This window comes from Dromaius novaehollandiae, chromosome W (genome assembly GCF_036370855.1).
Source record: "Dromaius novaehollandiae isolate bDroNov1 chromosome W, bDroNov1.hap1, whole genome shotgun sequence".
NCBI classification, from domain to species: domain Eukaryota; kingdom Metazoa; phylum Chordata; class Aves; order Casuariiformes; family Dromaiidae; genus Dromaius; species Dromaius novaehollandiae.
Genome location: NC_088130.1, coordinates 35,612,730 through 35,630,479, shown reverse-complemented (window position 1 = coordinate 35,630,479; position 17,750 = coordinate 35,612,730). Strand labels below are relative to the sequence as shown.

General features: G+C 36.4%; 1 protein-coding gene across 5 annotated transcripts in view; it reads right to left on the bottom strand.

Annotated features, from left to right (window-relative positions):
- The window catches only part of LOC112980278 (multiple C2 and transmembrane domain-containing protein 1), a 286,913-nt gene that overhangs the window by 104,463 nt on the left and 164,700 nt on the right, over positions 1–17,750 (bottom strand). For all 5 annotated transcript variants that reach the window (XM_064499933.1, XM_064499935.1, XM_064499934.1 and 2 more), the window contains 2 exons: positions 15,604–15,790; positions 10,555–10,648 (listed from right to left, as the gene is read on the bottom strand). In XM_064499933.1, the coding sequence (XP_064356003.1) occupies positions 10,555–10,648; positions 15,604–15,790 (281 nt within the window). The remainder of the gene's footprint in view (positions 1–10,554; positions 10,649–15,603; positions 15,791–17,750) is intronic.

The following is a 17,750-nucleotide window of genomic DNA, read 5'->3' as shown; positions in this document are numbered from 1 at the left end:
ATGTATTATAAGAAGCCATAAATTCAGTAGCTCAGTGGGGTTACATTAATGATATTAGAAAGGCATGTAATTTGTTTCATACCTTATACAAATGACAATGAAATCAATATTTAGACAAAGCTGCCCAGGGGTCACATCTTCCAAACTGCAATATTGATTCAAACTACATCAGAGGTTAATGTGCATATTATTAACTTTAATGATAAAGAATAATTGTTTTAAACACACTGTGAATTACAGTCAGAGTAGATGTTTACCTTCTCTAGAAAACTGCATACCACTGAATCTTTTCTATTAAACTTGAAAAGGATTAATTCATCAGTCACCAGAGATAGCTAGATCATGAATCTCAATGTTTTCCTGCTTCATAGTAAGTCTAAAAGGTTGTAAAAAATTATAATTCATGTTTGTTTAGGTTTCCTAGGTTTCAATATCTGAAAAGAAAACAGGATAGTTACAATTATGGTGCAGAAATGATATAGAAGGTGAGCTAGGTGATATTATCTTATGGTTTGTTTTTTTTTTTTTTTTTTTTTTACAGCATCTTCAGTCATATTTGCATACAATTGTACAATGTGATTTGTGCTTATTAGTTAGACACAGGAAGATTTTAGACACTGGAGTGTCTAAATGACCTTTTCTGCTAAAGAAAAGCGTGGGGGGGGGGAGTATTTGATAAGCTGTTTTCTGTATCTGTTGACGTTCACTTTTTCGATGACTTGCCTTAAAATTTTACATGGTATCAGTCCAGTTAAAGTGTATCATTAATCCCAAAGATCCTCGATCAAACCAAGGACAAATTGCTTTCAGGAATAAAAGAATCCCTTCTCATACACAACATTTCAACTCTTTACTCTAAACCCAAAGAAAACCAAGTTGAAAACAATTCAAGATTCACGTTGATAGAAAGAAATATTGTGAAAATACACAAGGGGAGGCCCAAATATTGTGCTTCATAAGCATAAGTTTCCCCACTATGAACACCTCTGCTAAGGAATACTGTTTTTACCATACGAGTAGGCTACAAACTTCGCATCTAGCCAGCTCCTCACCATCCTCTACAGGTACTTTTTCCACATGCTAAAACACTCAATATTAAACTGCATATCTGAAAGACAACGTGTCTCAGCTGTATGTTCAGGGCTGTACTACCCTATTCAGCACCTGCTCGGACTCGGTGGCTCACAGCCTAGAGATCACTTCCTTTAGAGCTTGCATGAGGGATGAGGGGAGTGATTTAGCATCACAAGGCTGGGTCCAGTGAACCACTTCTTACTGCAGTTCAGCCACAGAGCAGAAAAATCGTACTTCCTACAATCACTGCAGCATTTCTAAACATACTGTATTTGCAAATATTATTTGAAGCTGGGTATCAAGCCAAATAAGTAATCCAAATACGGGAACCAGGAAGACAAATTCGGAGCAATGTACAAGTATTTGGTGAAACTCACATCCATCTGTCATCTTTCAGTCTCTCGTTATTAAAAAGAATAACTACAGTCTTAACACACTTTGACAGCCATCACTTGCACTACTGTGAGAGTATTTAAAGCAATGAGACCACTTCTGATGAAGGCCTCAAGGCAGCACCAAAATATTCCAAGTGTCCTTAGGTCTCCCTTGTCTTTAGGACGATCAAGGAAATCTAGTAACTTATCTTGTAACATATAGTCATCACTATGTTAACCACAACCAGTATCTTAAAGTACAACACACACTAATCAAGCCAGCCTCAGGTAACTTCTGCCTAGTTACAACTGGCATTTTCAAAAAAAGATAATTTCTTTCACTCATTTTCATATAAAAGAACTATGCTTGCCCATAAACGTATGTGACATCCATCTAAGAATTCCAAAAGTACATTTAAAACCTTTCAATTAAACTTGCCCTGCCTAAGCTCAATTATATCAGTCTAAACTACCTTCTCAGCAAAAGTTTGCCATTGCCTGCAGACTAAATCACCACTGTCATATATATCACTTACTAAAAGAAATTCTACCAAAGTCCACGCACCTACTGTGGCTGCTCTAACTGGTGCCCTGCTCTGAGCCTTTTGTAGGCCTCCAGTTTCTCATCTGACAACTCAGAGGTGCTTAGCTTCTCTATTGACAAGGCAGACTTTGACAAATTTAATCACCCTGATTTTGGCCCTAAATATGTGTGCTCAGTGCTGTACACAAAATAAAAGAGGACCACCTGCTTGAGGAACTCGCACATTAACAGCATGTTCCAAGCACTAGTGAAATCAGCACTTATGAGTAATCCCATGACCTCAGTGGGACTAATCAGGCTACTAACTGTTACACCTAGCACTGTTTGAACGAATTTATAAGCCGAGTAGGTAATAAAACCAGTGAAGTACACCTTCCCTCTGACTGAAATCAGACCTGCAGTAAACCTCAATGAGAAGTAAAACAAATCTCATTAATCTATCCTGTTGCTGTAATGTCTCATGCTTTTTAAACTCTACTTGTATAACCCTAAAGGCTCCTGAAAGGACAGAAATAAAGAGCTAATTTAAATAATGCTTATAATAATCTGGAAGGAAAATAAGCTTGTCCTTTGACTGATTCCTCCAGCCCTTTTTAACCATTATTCATGACAAAGTCAAACTATTTTACAATGTCACCTAGTAGGTAATCTACCTTGTAATGTAAGCTCCCACAAAAAAAAATCCCCAAACCCAACAACAAAAACAAAAAAACCTGAAGCACTGTTTATCTGTTGAAGCCTTCCATTTTATTCATTATGCCACCCATTTCATCTAATTTGACATATCCTTGTTTGTGCTATACTGTACTGCATTTTGTCTCTAGACAGTCAGCAAGACTGGAGTGCAAACTTAGATTATTTTATTTAGATCTAACTAAATTACTTCACTTAGATCAGCACTGTGTACCTCACATGGCACAGTATACACACATTTAATCAAAACATGAAACTTCTACCCGTCACCTTACTTATCACAATTACCTCTTTGCAGGAGAGCCTAACCAGGAACTACAGAGATCTTATTTGTTGTCTCCTTTAACACTCTTGAAGTCCCCCACTGTCCAAGAAGTCCTTCACAAAAGATATGAAATATCAGGAGCTCAGAAGGTTGACTACTGGTACAAGTTTTAGCTCCTGTAAAGTTCTCCATAAAAAACAACAAAAAACACCACTCCCCCCAAAAAACCTGCTAAACTAGTGACAATTTTGAATTGATTTTCAAAATATTTAGAAAACCAAAACAACAACAACAAAACTCCAACCTCCACCCTGGTTTAGCTTCTGAATTTTTTTCTGAAGTAGCTGTAGCAACACATTATCTAATAGTTTTTCTGTGCTTCACATCTGGAAAAGTTTGAGAAAGGACCCTTGCTCAGCTGGTTCACTATGCTGGAACTCATCAGTAAGCAGCTAAGGCAGTTTAGTAGCTCGTGACTTTTCAAGCATTGATGTCCTAGTCCTGGTAGAAATCTATGTGGTGCACTGATCTCAGAGCCATATGTCACTGGAGCCCATTCCAACCCATCTTCCAGGCTAGATGTGGGCTAGCTTCTGTCCAGAATGCCAATTCTAGTGGGCAGCTGAAACATCAAAACGTTTGGCTTCATCTCAAATTCAATTCCTAAAATTTCTTTTTTTCATGAAAGTTTCCATGGCATTTGCCTAATTCAGATGCTAGTACCTTTTATATACGTATACATATAGACTTCATCTGAATGTTAGAATTGTCAAATTACTAACTTTTTATTTCTGGTCAAATTAAATGGTCATGTATTTCAATAGTCTCGTCCATCAAATTCTAACCCAGAAAGGTGAACTTGTCAGAGAAAACATTTTTGATCCTTATACTGTCTTCCCAACAAAAAATCTTCATTTCAGGACACACCAGTTCTTCCAAACAGGGATATTAATTCAACATAATTGCACTTCTGCACTCACTTTCTAGCTCTACTTATAAGCAAATGGGAGTTTTCCTTGATAAAAGCCTACCAAAGCTTAAATTAAAATTTCTTGCTCACTGTGTTTTGTATAAATTGAGGTCTGATGTCTTTTATTCTCAAACACTATTAAGCATATGCATGTCTCCAGAAAAATGCGTATCAGCTGCATAACATTATTCAGTTAATAGGTTAAAAGAAGAGACTTGAATAAACATATATACAGAAACATACATACATATTTTATGCAGTAGGATGATTCCCTGTGCTAGACAAGAAAAAAAATCCTGTACATAATTATTAGCATCATGCTTTATTGTTTTCGATCTTTGCTTGAGAATCCAGCTTGTCGGAGAGAGAATAAAAAAACAAAAACAAAGAGAGCATCAGTCATCCTGCAAGGGCTCTTATTTTCTTCATTGGAGCTGCCATGGACTCTTGTAAGAAACAACCATAGGCAATATTGTTTTTCAGACCAGATCAAGCCAAGAAGCATATGGCTGAACTACCTGTGCTCTGAAAAACCTCTTGTACTTCATGAGGATCAACATTTGCAAGAGACTAATAGCATGGGGCTAGTTCCCCAAGAGATGTGGAGATACTTCTGCAGTGGCTATTAAAAAAATGCTCATTGATTCATGGACACAAATCATTTCCTTAGGTTGTTTCTTCAATAGTTTTCTCAACAAAAAGAACCATATGGCAGGCTAAATCTAGACTGTTCCTTAAAATTTACCTGCCTCTGGACTGTTGATATAGTTATATGAGCTGACAGAAACCCAACTCTAGCCTTTGCTAGATTGTGCACTGATTTTAAGCACACCACCAGCTCTGTTCCAAACTAAACATTACAGATTTTTGCATCACTCAGACTACATATCAAAACAGAACTAGAATCAGAAAGGCTGATAAAACTTTTTTTAAAAAATTTAACGTAAGATTTCAGTTTTACTTCTACTTCACGAAGTCAGGTTCATAAAGCCATGACTTCACAAAGTTCAACGAAGTTTAACTTTGTTGTGAAGGCTGAAATATTGTTTGAATATTTCATAGGTTATTACGATTCTCCCCGACTGCTGCCCATGCCTGCCCATTATGGAGCTAAGTCCCCACAGCCAAAAAATGCCTTTTTTTTGGGGGAAGACAAGACAGCCAGTTCATGACTCTGGGGGGCAGTGCCACTCATGCAGACACTAATGTCACTAGTGTTGTTCCAAGCTCCCTGCCAGCCAGCTGCCTGCAACAGAGCAGTCAGGGTGACCTTTGGCCACAAGGAGGAATGGCTCAATAGCATGAGAAGCCGCCTTATCTAATGGATTAAGCACAGGACCCAAGCCAAATGCCAGCTTTGACAAGGACTTGCTCTGTGGGCCTTCGCCAAGTCAGTTAACCTCTCCTACTCTTCCATCTGTAAAATGGAAATGATAATTCCTCTTTTAACAGTGTTGCTGCCTTCGTGTCGCAATGGTCTAATTTCATGAATGTTCAAGGTATCTTACCAGGTGATTCAGTGCAAAAATTATATTCAACTCACCTCTGCAGAAAATATATAGGGAAAAACCATACAAGTTAATAATCACAAATCATTTAGCTAGATCTGTAATTCTAACTGTGGCAGTTAACCAAAAATGGCTTTTAAAGCCCAATTTTGCCATCGATAATTAAAAAACACATCTTTCTTTCAAAAAACGTAAGTTTTTGAAAAAACAATTACGTATTGGATTAATGTCTTCAGGTACTTATACAGATAGGATCAAGTGAGATTTCATCCACCATAAAATACTGTCCACCCAGTAGTTTTGCTTATTTTGCAAAGATAATTCAACTGTACACTGAAATCCGGTTGCGCTAATTGACAGTGCGAATTACCTGTGGAGCCATATTTCTAAAGGGCTCTAAATTTATTGCCTCAACTTTACATGCATGGACTTCTATAACTTTTTGAATTTAACGTTTGTGTACATCACTGATACCTGATAGCACTTGAGGAACAAGTTCACAGACTGTTTTTGCAAATGTGTTATTAGGATATCTTAGTAGAACAGATTTTAAAAAATCATATAAATTCTGCATACTTAGTCATCTTGGTATCTTCATCCTACTTTCAACCACTTTAATCAAAATTTTAACATGGAATTTCCTTAGAACAGAGGCTGAATTCCATACTTAAAACTTGCGAAGAAAAAAAACATCTCTCATTTTCTATATTTAGTTTCTGTTCTTAAGAGGAGAAGAAGGGATGAAACCTGAAATGCTTTTGATTGTAAATCTACATATCACTGAGCTCTGTAAGAAAATCTGCCTTATATACCAGGCTCTGAAATCTCACTACCCCAAAAAACACAGACAATTGATTAATAATGAAGTCAGAAATACAAATAAATCTGCTTCTAATGAAGACTGGAGACACAGTAATCAAAGTGTTAAAAATTCATTTCATGCATACCTCATTTGCCTCTTGGCTGATATTTATCACATAATTCTGTGAGAAAGTAGAGGCCTAAGATGCTCCAGATAAATGTCTCAATTAATTGTACAGAGGTAGCCCTCTTTGAGCTAAACCAGAGCTGTGAGCTCTTTATTAAAAGCACTATTCTGTAGCCTGTAACCTTGTTCCTTGACTCCTCTCTAGTTTCCAATTTAAACAAGTCCCCATGCGGCCTGCTCTAAAGGGCTTTGTCTCCCTGTCATTGTTAAGAGAGCCGAGGCATCCTGGAAGTGTGAAATCAGACCTCATGAGCTGAACGGTTCCCCAGGGAACGCTGGACCGCGCAGAAGGTCAAAGTCATGGGCTGGACCATCTGAAAGCGTCTGATCGCCGGTCTGTGACACAGCAAGTGGGGTGGGGGGCAGCGGGAGAAAGAAGCAAGGGGACTAGAATTGAACACATCTTAATTAAAGCCCAAAGACAGCAAAACAAACTGTTTTCTAGGCAGGCTGTCACATGGAGCTTAGATTTTGCTCTACTAATGAATCTGAATAGCTAACTATTATTCTTTAAAATAACAGGACTTTCATTGAAGTTGGTAAAACCTGTAACATATCTTTTCCCACTGTGTTTTCTTCCTTCAATAATCTGCCATCAATAAAAAGACAGGGTTTTTTATTTTATTTTGAAAAAGATGAATGTGTCTACAGCAATAAAGGAGACGCAATCATTGTCTGTTAAAATAGCAGGCTTTTACCACATCACTCCTATATGCAACTTTGCTGCAGAGAGAATACATTTTACCTGACTATTGCTTTCACTGACACTATTTCATTTGTGAAAGGCCTATTGCTTTCCAAAACTCATATGGGTAAGGTAAACAGAATATGTATTAATTTGAAAGGTCAGCTGACATGATGAATCCACTATACCTTACCTTCTACCCTACTATTATAATATCTCTTCATTTAAGAGAGTTTCATTGTAGCCATAGATGCTACAATGTCAGTGCTCCGCTAACAGCTGAATCCTTCAGGAAGACTGGTATGACTTCCAGCGAACCACAAGCAAGTGGAGGAAAAATGAAGGAAAGTGAAAAACAAAACTTCTTTTAACTACAGATTTATGTGGAAAATAGAATTGCACTGAATAATTAAAACACAATAGAAGATTTAAATGAAACTTTCTTCTCAGGAAAAGAAGAAAACGTAAACAGCATACTGAATATTCATTCATTTCCTTTCTTAGATTATAATTTGAAATAAAATAAAATATACATGTTTTTCCAGGAAACTACTTTTGTTGTGATCACAATCTGCAAGACAATGTAATTTTGTACTGGTGAAAGCCCAGAATTATTTTTGATTGATGGAAAGAACTTTAGGACTGTTTGAGAGACATTGCTATTTCAGGGCAAACGTCCTTATAAACTAGCCAGTTCTTTTAAAGGCGCCAGGCCTGAAGGCTACCCCTTCTCTTTCAGGTCTCCCTGAAACTCAGCTAGATTCCAAGCACCTGCTGGGAAAACTCTCCGTCCTTCAACGGTTCGCCCTTTTGTAGGTATTCTCACAAGCACGCTGAACGAAGAGAGCTTTATTTTGCTTTTCTTCCCCAAATACTGTTCAAGCCCAGTTACTGCACATTTTAACAGCAGCCAGTTTTCACAACTGTAGCGCCCACTTTCCCAGGCTGTGCAAACCTGCCCACACCTTCCTGAAATGTCGGTTCACCCTGGCGTCTTGTTCAACGCACGTGTATGTGTGCGAGTTGTAAATTGAGGCCTTCACCACCACCATTAACCTCTCCCTCTTCTTCTTTTTTTTTTTTAATCTGTATTAACCTTAATGATTTGAAGTGCACTGTCCAACACTGGGCTATTGAGACAGAAGCAAAAACTACCCTCAACTATCAACAGTTTATTAGGGGCTTAACTGAAGTGACCTACTGTAGTAGTATTCAGCTGAACAAGGCTATGGGCTTTCTGTGCAAAGGAGTAGAATTGAGGGTTTCATTAAAAAGTAATTTGTGCTTTTTGCTCATTCATTCAACGGGAGTCTCAATTGCTCTTTATTCACACAGAGTTAATACAGTATTACAATGCTTCTCAATGAATGTATGGTAACAAAAGAAAAATTTTACATTTTGAAAGGAAAAAAATCTTTGCAACTGTAGTAAGATTGATGACTACTTAAAAGATTACAGAAATCTTTTGCCGCCTATGCTTATGCTTAATGATGGAATATTATGGATTTTTAAAATCCATTCAGCCCAAACTAATAAATTCTGATTTATTACTTCATATTAAAAAAACCCTGAAAGTGAAATGGGATATGTTCAACAGACAGGAAACAGAGCAAATCACACAGGTACTATACAGGTGTTTCAGCCACTTTTCAGACTCAGGGCAAAAGATTAACTCTGAAAAAATGATATATTAAGAGAAGCAAGCTGGTCCTTAGATTTTACTCATATAAGCAGTCCTTAATCGTGTAAGTTACATCACTGATGACAGTGCTCTCTACTCATACTAATAAGTATTACTCATTTGAATAAAAGTGGAAGATGAAGATTTATATAATCTTCAGAAACATGCTTTATTGGCAGGATTATAAATCAATGAATAAAATCAATTATTATATTATTAATCAATTATAAAACAATCACCAAATAACCACTTCATAAGTAATTTCTAAATATTGCTAGTTGACTTTTAACCTCAAGATGAATTATCCATACATGCCTACAGGTTACTGAAAATAGCTATAAATTACCACAGTAGTTAATAAAAAGCATTTGCTCTCTTCTCGAAATACCAAATATTATCATCCAAGCTATACAATGATTTCTGTAATGTTTGAAATGCACAGTCTTTTTAAAAAGCACTTATTCTGTATCAATGTTTTTTCTTGCTAAAGAAAAAAATATTCAGGACAGGGGAAGGTACAGGATATTCTTCCCAGGCTTTCTGAATGTCATTCTAAATGCAGCATCTGAAAATTTTGGTAGCTCTGTACATCTTTAATTGAATCAAACGTATTTCCAAAAAAATTTGTTCAACCAGCACAAATGACATGTCGATCTGGAAAAGTCGAAGACTGAACGAGGTCAGGGACTGAATTATCCACTTTGCCCCTGAATAACTTAATCTCTCTCTCTGTTCAGACCACATTGGATTATAAGGTCAAAGCAGAGTGAGGAATCTTTAGAAGCATTTCTCCAACCTCCACCGAAAATAGAATCTCTTATTCTGTGCGCCACAAACTGGATGATCAGTTTCAAGAATCGAATGTTTGCTCCGTTACCTTTTCTAAGAAAAAACCAAAAACACCCACGCCCTAATATTTACTCTGGTTTACAAAAAATCACTAAAAAGTGAGTGACTTGCTATAAATTTACATCTGCTCTGGTAACGGAACACTTATGTCCAAATTGCAGTTAAACCAGTTAGATTAGTATAGATTAGGGTTTTTTTCTTTTTAACCACAGCAGTGATGGCTATTTTCTGACACAGGACAACCTCATTTTGCTTTCAGGAGATAACTTGGATATTTCTGAAGAAAAATGGTCAGTATGGCTGAAATATTTTCTTTATTTTAAAAAGCAGAAGGTTAGATTATCCACTTAGCTTATATAATTTAAAATATAGAATTAAAAAAAGTGTTTTCTTGTTTCCCTTCTGAAACGGATAAGCACTAGTTACAAGAAATTTTGCATTCCCTTGAAATATCTGAAACCAAAAGCAGCCTTGCAAAGTATTTGGCAAGTTCCAAAAGGTTATTCTAGCAACAACTTTAAAGCAGTATCTGAGCCTATCATCTTTCCCTGCCTTGTCCTCTGGAATTCAGCTTTAATTTGGATAATTTTGTATATTGCATCTACCAGAAAAAGACATCTTGAATGTCTATCCCATGCAATGTTTTTGCAGCAGGACCTCTGAAGGAGAAAAAGGAGTGATTCTCCTGTCTCAGAAACAATGTATGTAAGGCTCTGTTAGCATTAGAACGACTTGCTCCCTTGCTTACCACGGTTTTGTTTGTTTGTCTGAGGAATTTTTCCTTAATGAGCAGGCAATGAGACTGTGTAAACAGACAATGATATTTAGTTGAACTGCTGTTCTAAATATCTTTCTCCACTTTTAAAAATGCCCAGTCTTTTACGGTAGTGTTTACTATCTCCAGAAACTAAGTAAGTCCTTGCCTGTGACATCAGCTGCCATCAATGCTTCTGCTCTGATGACCTTCACCTGCAGAAATCCCACGTCCTTCATGTTATGGAACATCCTCATTGGGCTCTAAACAACAATAGAAAGAATCATTCTAGATTGAAAGAAAAAAAAAGAAAGAAAAGAGAAAAGCAGTATCGATAGTTTCTTGCAACTTCAACTTACTCAGAAAGAAAGCAGTATATCACAAATGACTAAATATAATGCTAATCTCAGCATTTAATGTTAAACCTCTAATACTACCTATCTGTACAACTGTATATCACAATTTTAAATGCTGTCAGCTTATTAAGAATATTAACATTAATACGAACAATTACATATTTTCTCTCTCTGAATACTTTTGTGAAACCCATGTTCCTCATGTTTTTCTCATGATGGCTTCCAAAATATTCTGAATAATGATTTAAGGCTTCTGCTTTTTTGCTGTAGTTGATCAACATATGCAAGCATTTAACATGAACAATACATCTATCAATAAGTGCAAAAATAATCAAAAGAGTATTCTAAGAAATTACTAGTTTTCATAATAATCCCATGTGAAAACATCAAAAAAATGAATTAAAAGGTGGTTCCAAGTACATGGCAAGAAACTCTTACAAATAAATCTTTTTCTCCGTGAACAATTTCTGCGATACTAGGTATATTAAAAAATGGAAGGAAAAAATTCAAAAATAAAATACAAGAAGAGTAAAATAACTTGCATTTATTCATCTTCTGCAGTTCTAGAATGCTGCTTGGAAATAGCATTCTGTTGCTGCTGTTTTTTCTCAAACAACTAAAGGTAACAGACCAGGGGTATGACACCATTTAGGAGTGATATGCCAAATGTCTTAAGCTAGAATTTCAAATATAACTTAAAAGAGTTGCAGAACTTCAAATACTAAAACATCCACAATCAATTAATAACAAATCTGACACTACCATTTAGTTTTAAGATAACCTAGGACAGGTTCTCCAAAAAAGGAGACTAAAATTAGCATTTCAGATATATATTAAAATATACATATATGTGGTCTAATTTTTGGTTGTTTTTGTAAGTCTTATTCACAAATGTTAGCATGTACCCTTACTTCTAAGTATTTTAAGATCTGGACTGGCACATTTAATGCCAGCAGCCTTTGTGAACGTTCAATTGTAAAGCAGGTGAAACCTTTTCTACTGTTTTTAGTACAATCTAGATTTCTAGAACATGCAAACATCAAGCAAAACACCAACTTGACAATTCTGAGATTTGTTATGAGAGCAAAGCTGACTGTTAAGTAAAATCGGAACAAGATTACTGCTCTGAAAAATCAGTGGTGCTGCTTGAATGTAATATTAAATGTTAGGTTGTTGGAAAATTGGATATATTTATTCATAAATAACATACCCATTAAGATGTTGGACATGTGTTCTTGTCTTATTAATAAAGAGACAATTCTAAGAGTCAAGTCACACTCTGATATTAATTTCACAAGCCTCAACTGCCTACTTACTATTTACAGTGAAGGCCTGACCTTGGTATACTGAACTGAGGGAATCCAGTTACATGTACTACCACACACTCTGTATATATACACAAATATAAGCATGCATGTTATTACAGGATAATGCTTAATTATTTTTAATATGTTTATCATCTGAAATATGATTTTCAAATACTGATGGTCAACTTCAATCAGCATGCCCTCCACTTACAAGCTGAGAGTGGCAGAGGTGGTGCTACATATAATAGCAGTGTTTTGATTCAAATGTGTGTTGGCACCATCTCTCATTTATTACAATAATCAAGTTTTGGAAGCTTTGTATCAGAGCTGTTACCATAATAGAGATAATTCTCCTTTAATACTCTCACAAAGGTGAAGGGATTTCCAAACAGGTTTCCATGCCATCATTTTTTGAAGCTATTTTACTTAAGTTTCCCAGTGACTGAAACAAATACCAAGCTGCAGAAAGAAAACAAAGCAAAACCCAAACACAGACCAAGCCAAACAAATGCCCCCTTCCTGCAATGCTGTACATTCCTCTTTTCTCCGTATTTCATCCTGGTAAGCTCTTTCTGCAAAAAGGCACTGCTACTTTATTTCACTTCACTATCTTTATTCACACTCCACAGAATAATTTTTGAACTTTCAGTTTCAGCAAGTCAGCTGATTTAGATTCATTTACTGCACATTGTGACAGTCGAGACTAGCGAAATAGTATACAATGTCACTGTAGAGACTCTGGGAGAAGCAAATGACTTTAATACGTTACTCTAAATACATAACTTTAAGTAATGATTTACCAGATGATATTCTGTCTTCTTACTTATGGTTATTGTTGAAGGCCTCCAAACCTGTATGGTTTCTGAAGCCTGAAATTTCCATAGCAGAGGAATCTGTGATTTGCTGTGAATCTTTTCAGCCCTCAATAGATGGGAAAAGATTGAAATGCTCTGGAGATGAGTCCTCTTTATTTTTTTAATGAAAGGCTGTATAATATATTTTCTGTATGGCTGCAGCAGCAGCTGTCAGGGAGAGCATCTCAGTTCAGCTCTATTATGGGAGAAGCAATACCCCATCCTATGGCATCGAGATACACTGAGGGGCCAGTTCTGATTGACAGCTTGTCACCATGACGTCTTATTCCATCTCTGTTATGGAGAAAATTAATGTCACACCACCAGCCTTATGACTCGCTGTCATCTTAGAACTGCTCACCTTTTATCAATGCTCTAAATAACATTTCAAGCCCATCGTCTCACGGTGGACAATCTGGTCAAGGGACATTAAATCAGATGACTGTGAAATGTCATAATAAAAATGGAATGCTAACAACTTCTTCTCTAAACTAGCTCCTCTGGTTTTTAAACTGTGACAAGGGGGACCGCAGGTTCAGCACACCCGCTCTGAAAAGGTCATACAATCTCACTTGGTCTGTACCCATTAATGCGCCCCCCTCCTCACCCCAAAAGGAATTAATCTTTTCAGACAATTGTGGTAAAATAATGGTTCAAACAGTAATGCCTGTTTAATTTGTAAGGCTCTGATGTTCAGCTACAAATGGTTAAATGACAGTAATAGAGTCATTTTCCAAGGCTATTTGATCTGATGGCAAGGTCAGCTCATTAACTGTTTTTGGCTGCAGAAAGGGTACAAAATACATTTCTCAAATGGAGGCTAGATTTGAGGGGGGGGTTGTTTTGGGTTTCTTTTTTTTTTGAGGATGACCCTCCCTCCCCAATATACAGCCACTGAGTGGGAACAGCACATCTTGCTAATTGTACATTATTTCTTTGCATCAGTAGAGACAGAGACCTAAATTCCAAAGAGAAATCAAACATCAGTGATAAAAAAAACTATTTGAATTTTGTTAATTTTTGTTGTCTTTCCACTGCTATCCACAGGTCATTTTAATAAAGCAGTGCAATTTCTCAAAAAGTATATCAGTACTACGATTTTCAATTACATGCAATGAGAAATTTCTGCTTCTGCAATAAGAACATTTTCCAAAATATTAATATATGCATTTGAAAACATATATGCTTTTTTTTTGTTGTTTTGGATTTTTTTTTTTTAAGTAAAAAAGGCACATAGCAATGAATTTGTAAGAAACAGAAATAGATCAATCTCATACCACAAAATTATGCTTTACATTAGGGAGAAAAAATAGAGAATTTAGGGAATGTGAGTAATAATACAGAGCCATAACATGTTTCTATATTGCTACTAAACTATCAAAACCATCAGTATCGCTTGACTCCCATCGTATCATCACACGCAATAATCCACGGGAATATGGTATTGTTACTCTTGGCAAAAAAAAAGTACGTCACTTCAAAAACGTATCCGCCGGAAATTTATCATATTTATAAAGATCAAGTCTGACAATTACAGACTGTCTTGGTGAATACCAAAATGTGAAATAATTCTCTTAATTGTAATTCTCTTAATTATTTTTCAAACATGGTACACAGTACCTTAGCTCTCAGCTGATTTAGAAATATAATGTTTAGCCTCACTAAGTCACCTCTATTAAACTGTGTTTATGATAACACTATTGGTGTATGAGTTGTACAAGCATTAGCAGACAGCTGATTCAGTGGAGATAGTCAGAATAAATTTGCTGAAGCGCACATCCTGCTAATCTGTTTGAAGTATATTGTACAGCATTAGTACTAGCACTTCATGTTATCTGCACAGCCTGATAAGGTACATCTTTATTAAATTCAGTTATTGAAGGGATGTCAGTCATGGAATAGGAATATTTTAAAATCTAAAAAAAATTAAGCAGCTCTTTGTTAGTCAGAGCCTGGTTTAATGGCTGAGTGTCTAGAGAAGCCTTTCTAAACACCTGGCAGCATTGTACAATAAAAGCTCTGTAATTTTAAGTGGAAACAGTCCCCCCTCCCACCCTGAATGTAGTGAGACAGTTACATTTAGTGATTTAGGTATTAATAAATGCTGGAGTAAGAGCTCCCCTCTCTGTTGCTTTGATAAAACTACACAGATGCTGTGTAATGTGAGGATGCTGGGAAATAAAAAATAATTTGCTTCAGAATATTTTGAAATGGAAATATTGTTTAGAACAATCATTTTGACAATACAAAATACTGCTTCGGCCCCTAATGTCCAATTAAAAAATAAACTTTCTTGCCCTTAGTATGCACTTAAAGAAAATCATAATAAAAAAGTAACTATTGGCATTTCAATTCAGTTGGTAAGAACACTCACCAAAAACTGTACAGTCACTGAGCAACACCATAGTTATTTTGCACTTGGTAAAAATGAGCATCAAAAATCCGTAAGGCAATAAAATTAAGTTCTTTATGTCACACAAACAAAATAGCTGAATTGCTATGTAAACAATAGCTTATAGGATAAACGGGATTTGTAGACTTCCTGATGCTACCTGTATCAGCTACAAAAATATTAATAACTAGCTTAAGCAGTTGTGTCTGGGTTAGTGAGGGATATGTTTAGACTTTTTTTCTCTGATACTTGTTAATTACTTTGGTAAGGCATTATGCAAACAAAGGGCAAGAGAGAGGAACTCCATACATATCTCTTCAGTATTTCCTCTCGCTCTTTCTGGTCCTCCAAGGAGTTGACAGAGAGGTCAGAGATGCTGACTGCAGCTGAGGCTGTCAGAGTGACCAGCAGTACCAGGCATCCCTCTCCCTCCTCCAGCCGCATCTCCAGCTTGTGAGTCTGCTCTTTACTTAGGGCCGACAGGTCAACCTGGCACCTAGAAAGAAACGTTCCGAGTCAGCACGTGGTTTTCTTCACAACAAACAAGCATATTGGCTTACTTGCATTCTGTTGGACCAAAAAATAAAAAAGTTTAATTTCCTTCTTCCTGCTTGTCTGTTTTTGTCGTCATTGTTTTTTAAAGCAACAACTCACTATGCTGCATGTGAACAATAAAAATATTGAAAAGAATATACAGACTCTAGAGATGGTTATAGCTAAAACACACTAATGGTTATAGCTAAAACGCACTACTTGAGCGTCCCCTCCCCCAAGATCTTGACGCAAGTTATGCTTTTTAAATCATTCCTCTTGTATAATAAACATAAGCTTTGGTGAGAGTGTTTTGAAACCATTCATCTAACAAGATTAAAAATCTTCCTTTAAAAACAAAAACAAAAAACCCGCAACTGTGGACTTCACTGTGATGGAGTTAACATGACTGAACACAGGAAAACAAGACTTGAGTGCCACCCAAAAGGCTAAACTTCCTTGTAGTTGACCCTGAGCCATGCACAGCCTAAGTTTTATGCAGGTGTCCAGGATAAAATTTGACAGTGCGCCATCCTCTCCATACAACAAGTCGTCTCATGTTGTAACAAACGGGGACTGCTTATAATCTGAAGAACAGAGCGGCTGAAGCGAATTCGCCCTGCTTGATCCTCCCCTGAATAACCTTGGCTGCATGGGCTACACCATACGCTGAACTAATGAAGAATGGCTCCATGCGTGCAGGCCACCTGAAATAGCTGTGCAAGTGTCAAAACATCTTTAAAAATAAAAGAGAAAGCCAGGAAGGAAATTACTATTTCTTACAAACAACTGACCATGAACTTTTAATCAAAACATGAATACCTTAGGGTCAGTAGTTACACTATGCATACCCTGGAATTTTTAATATTTTATGTGCATATTTCATAAGTTTAAACTTTCCTAAGGTTGCAACTCTGAACACGTCTAGAAATTCAACAATTGTTCCAAATGAAATGCCATTTTGCACTATATAAGAATTTCTGTGAAAAAGCACTATTTACAATACTTCTTATAGCCTCCTCCATTAATATTTTGCTAATTAATTACCCCATGAAAACAAAACTGAAACAAAATAAATATATTCTATATATAGTTAAATCACTGAATGCTCTAGTTTTAACAGCAATTATTTAATGTGACAAGCACATGTTCTGTATGCCACTCTCACTAAGCTAAACAGCTAGCAAACTCCTTTCATAAAATGTCAATTGATTTTGAAGAGAAAGATAATGTGGTGACCGCAGGGCCAATAAACCGAGAAAAAGGTGGCAGACATGAATAAATAGGCATTTAAGGACAGGAAATAGCCAATTATGGGAATAAATGTGGCCTCATAAAATGGGCACTGTGCTATCACGGACAGATTAGATTTGCTACAGGAATTTTTTTTTAATTTTTGTTTTTAAACATTTACTGTCTGTCGTGTAGCTGTCAAAATTAAACTACCGCAAATCTCGCAGTTGCAAGGTTCAATTATTTCACTGTGAAAAATCTGGTAACGGGCAGAGCTTTCTGAGTTGGATGCTCACCTTTCATGTGGGATGACGAGGAGCTCAGAATGAAATGAGCCGGAGCAAGCAAACGCTGAAGCTGCTGCTGTCGGTGTAGGCTCATGGTCAACACAACTTCAGCACATGTATATAGACCTTAAAATTTTTGTTTTGGCTGCAGTGAGCTCTATATAGCTATAAAGCTCTCCTTAAGACAATAAATGATGTAATCAAGCATTCGAAGGCGAGTAGGTTAACTTAGTGTTATATAGTCTTTGATAGTTTATCTCAAAACAGAAACTCCTCAAAAATACACTTCTGCAACAATACTGCTGTCTTGACAAATGATCCTTGAAAAAATCAGTTTAAACCCTCTTAAAGTCAGTAAAAGAATCAGAAAGTCTTTGACACAAGTAATGCACAAGTAGTCCAAAC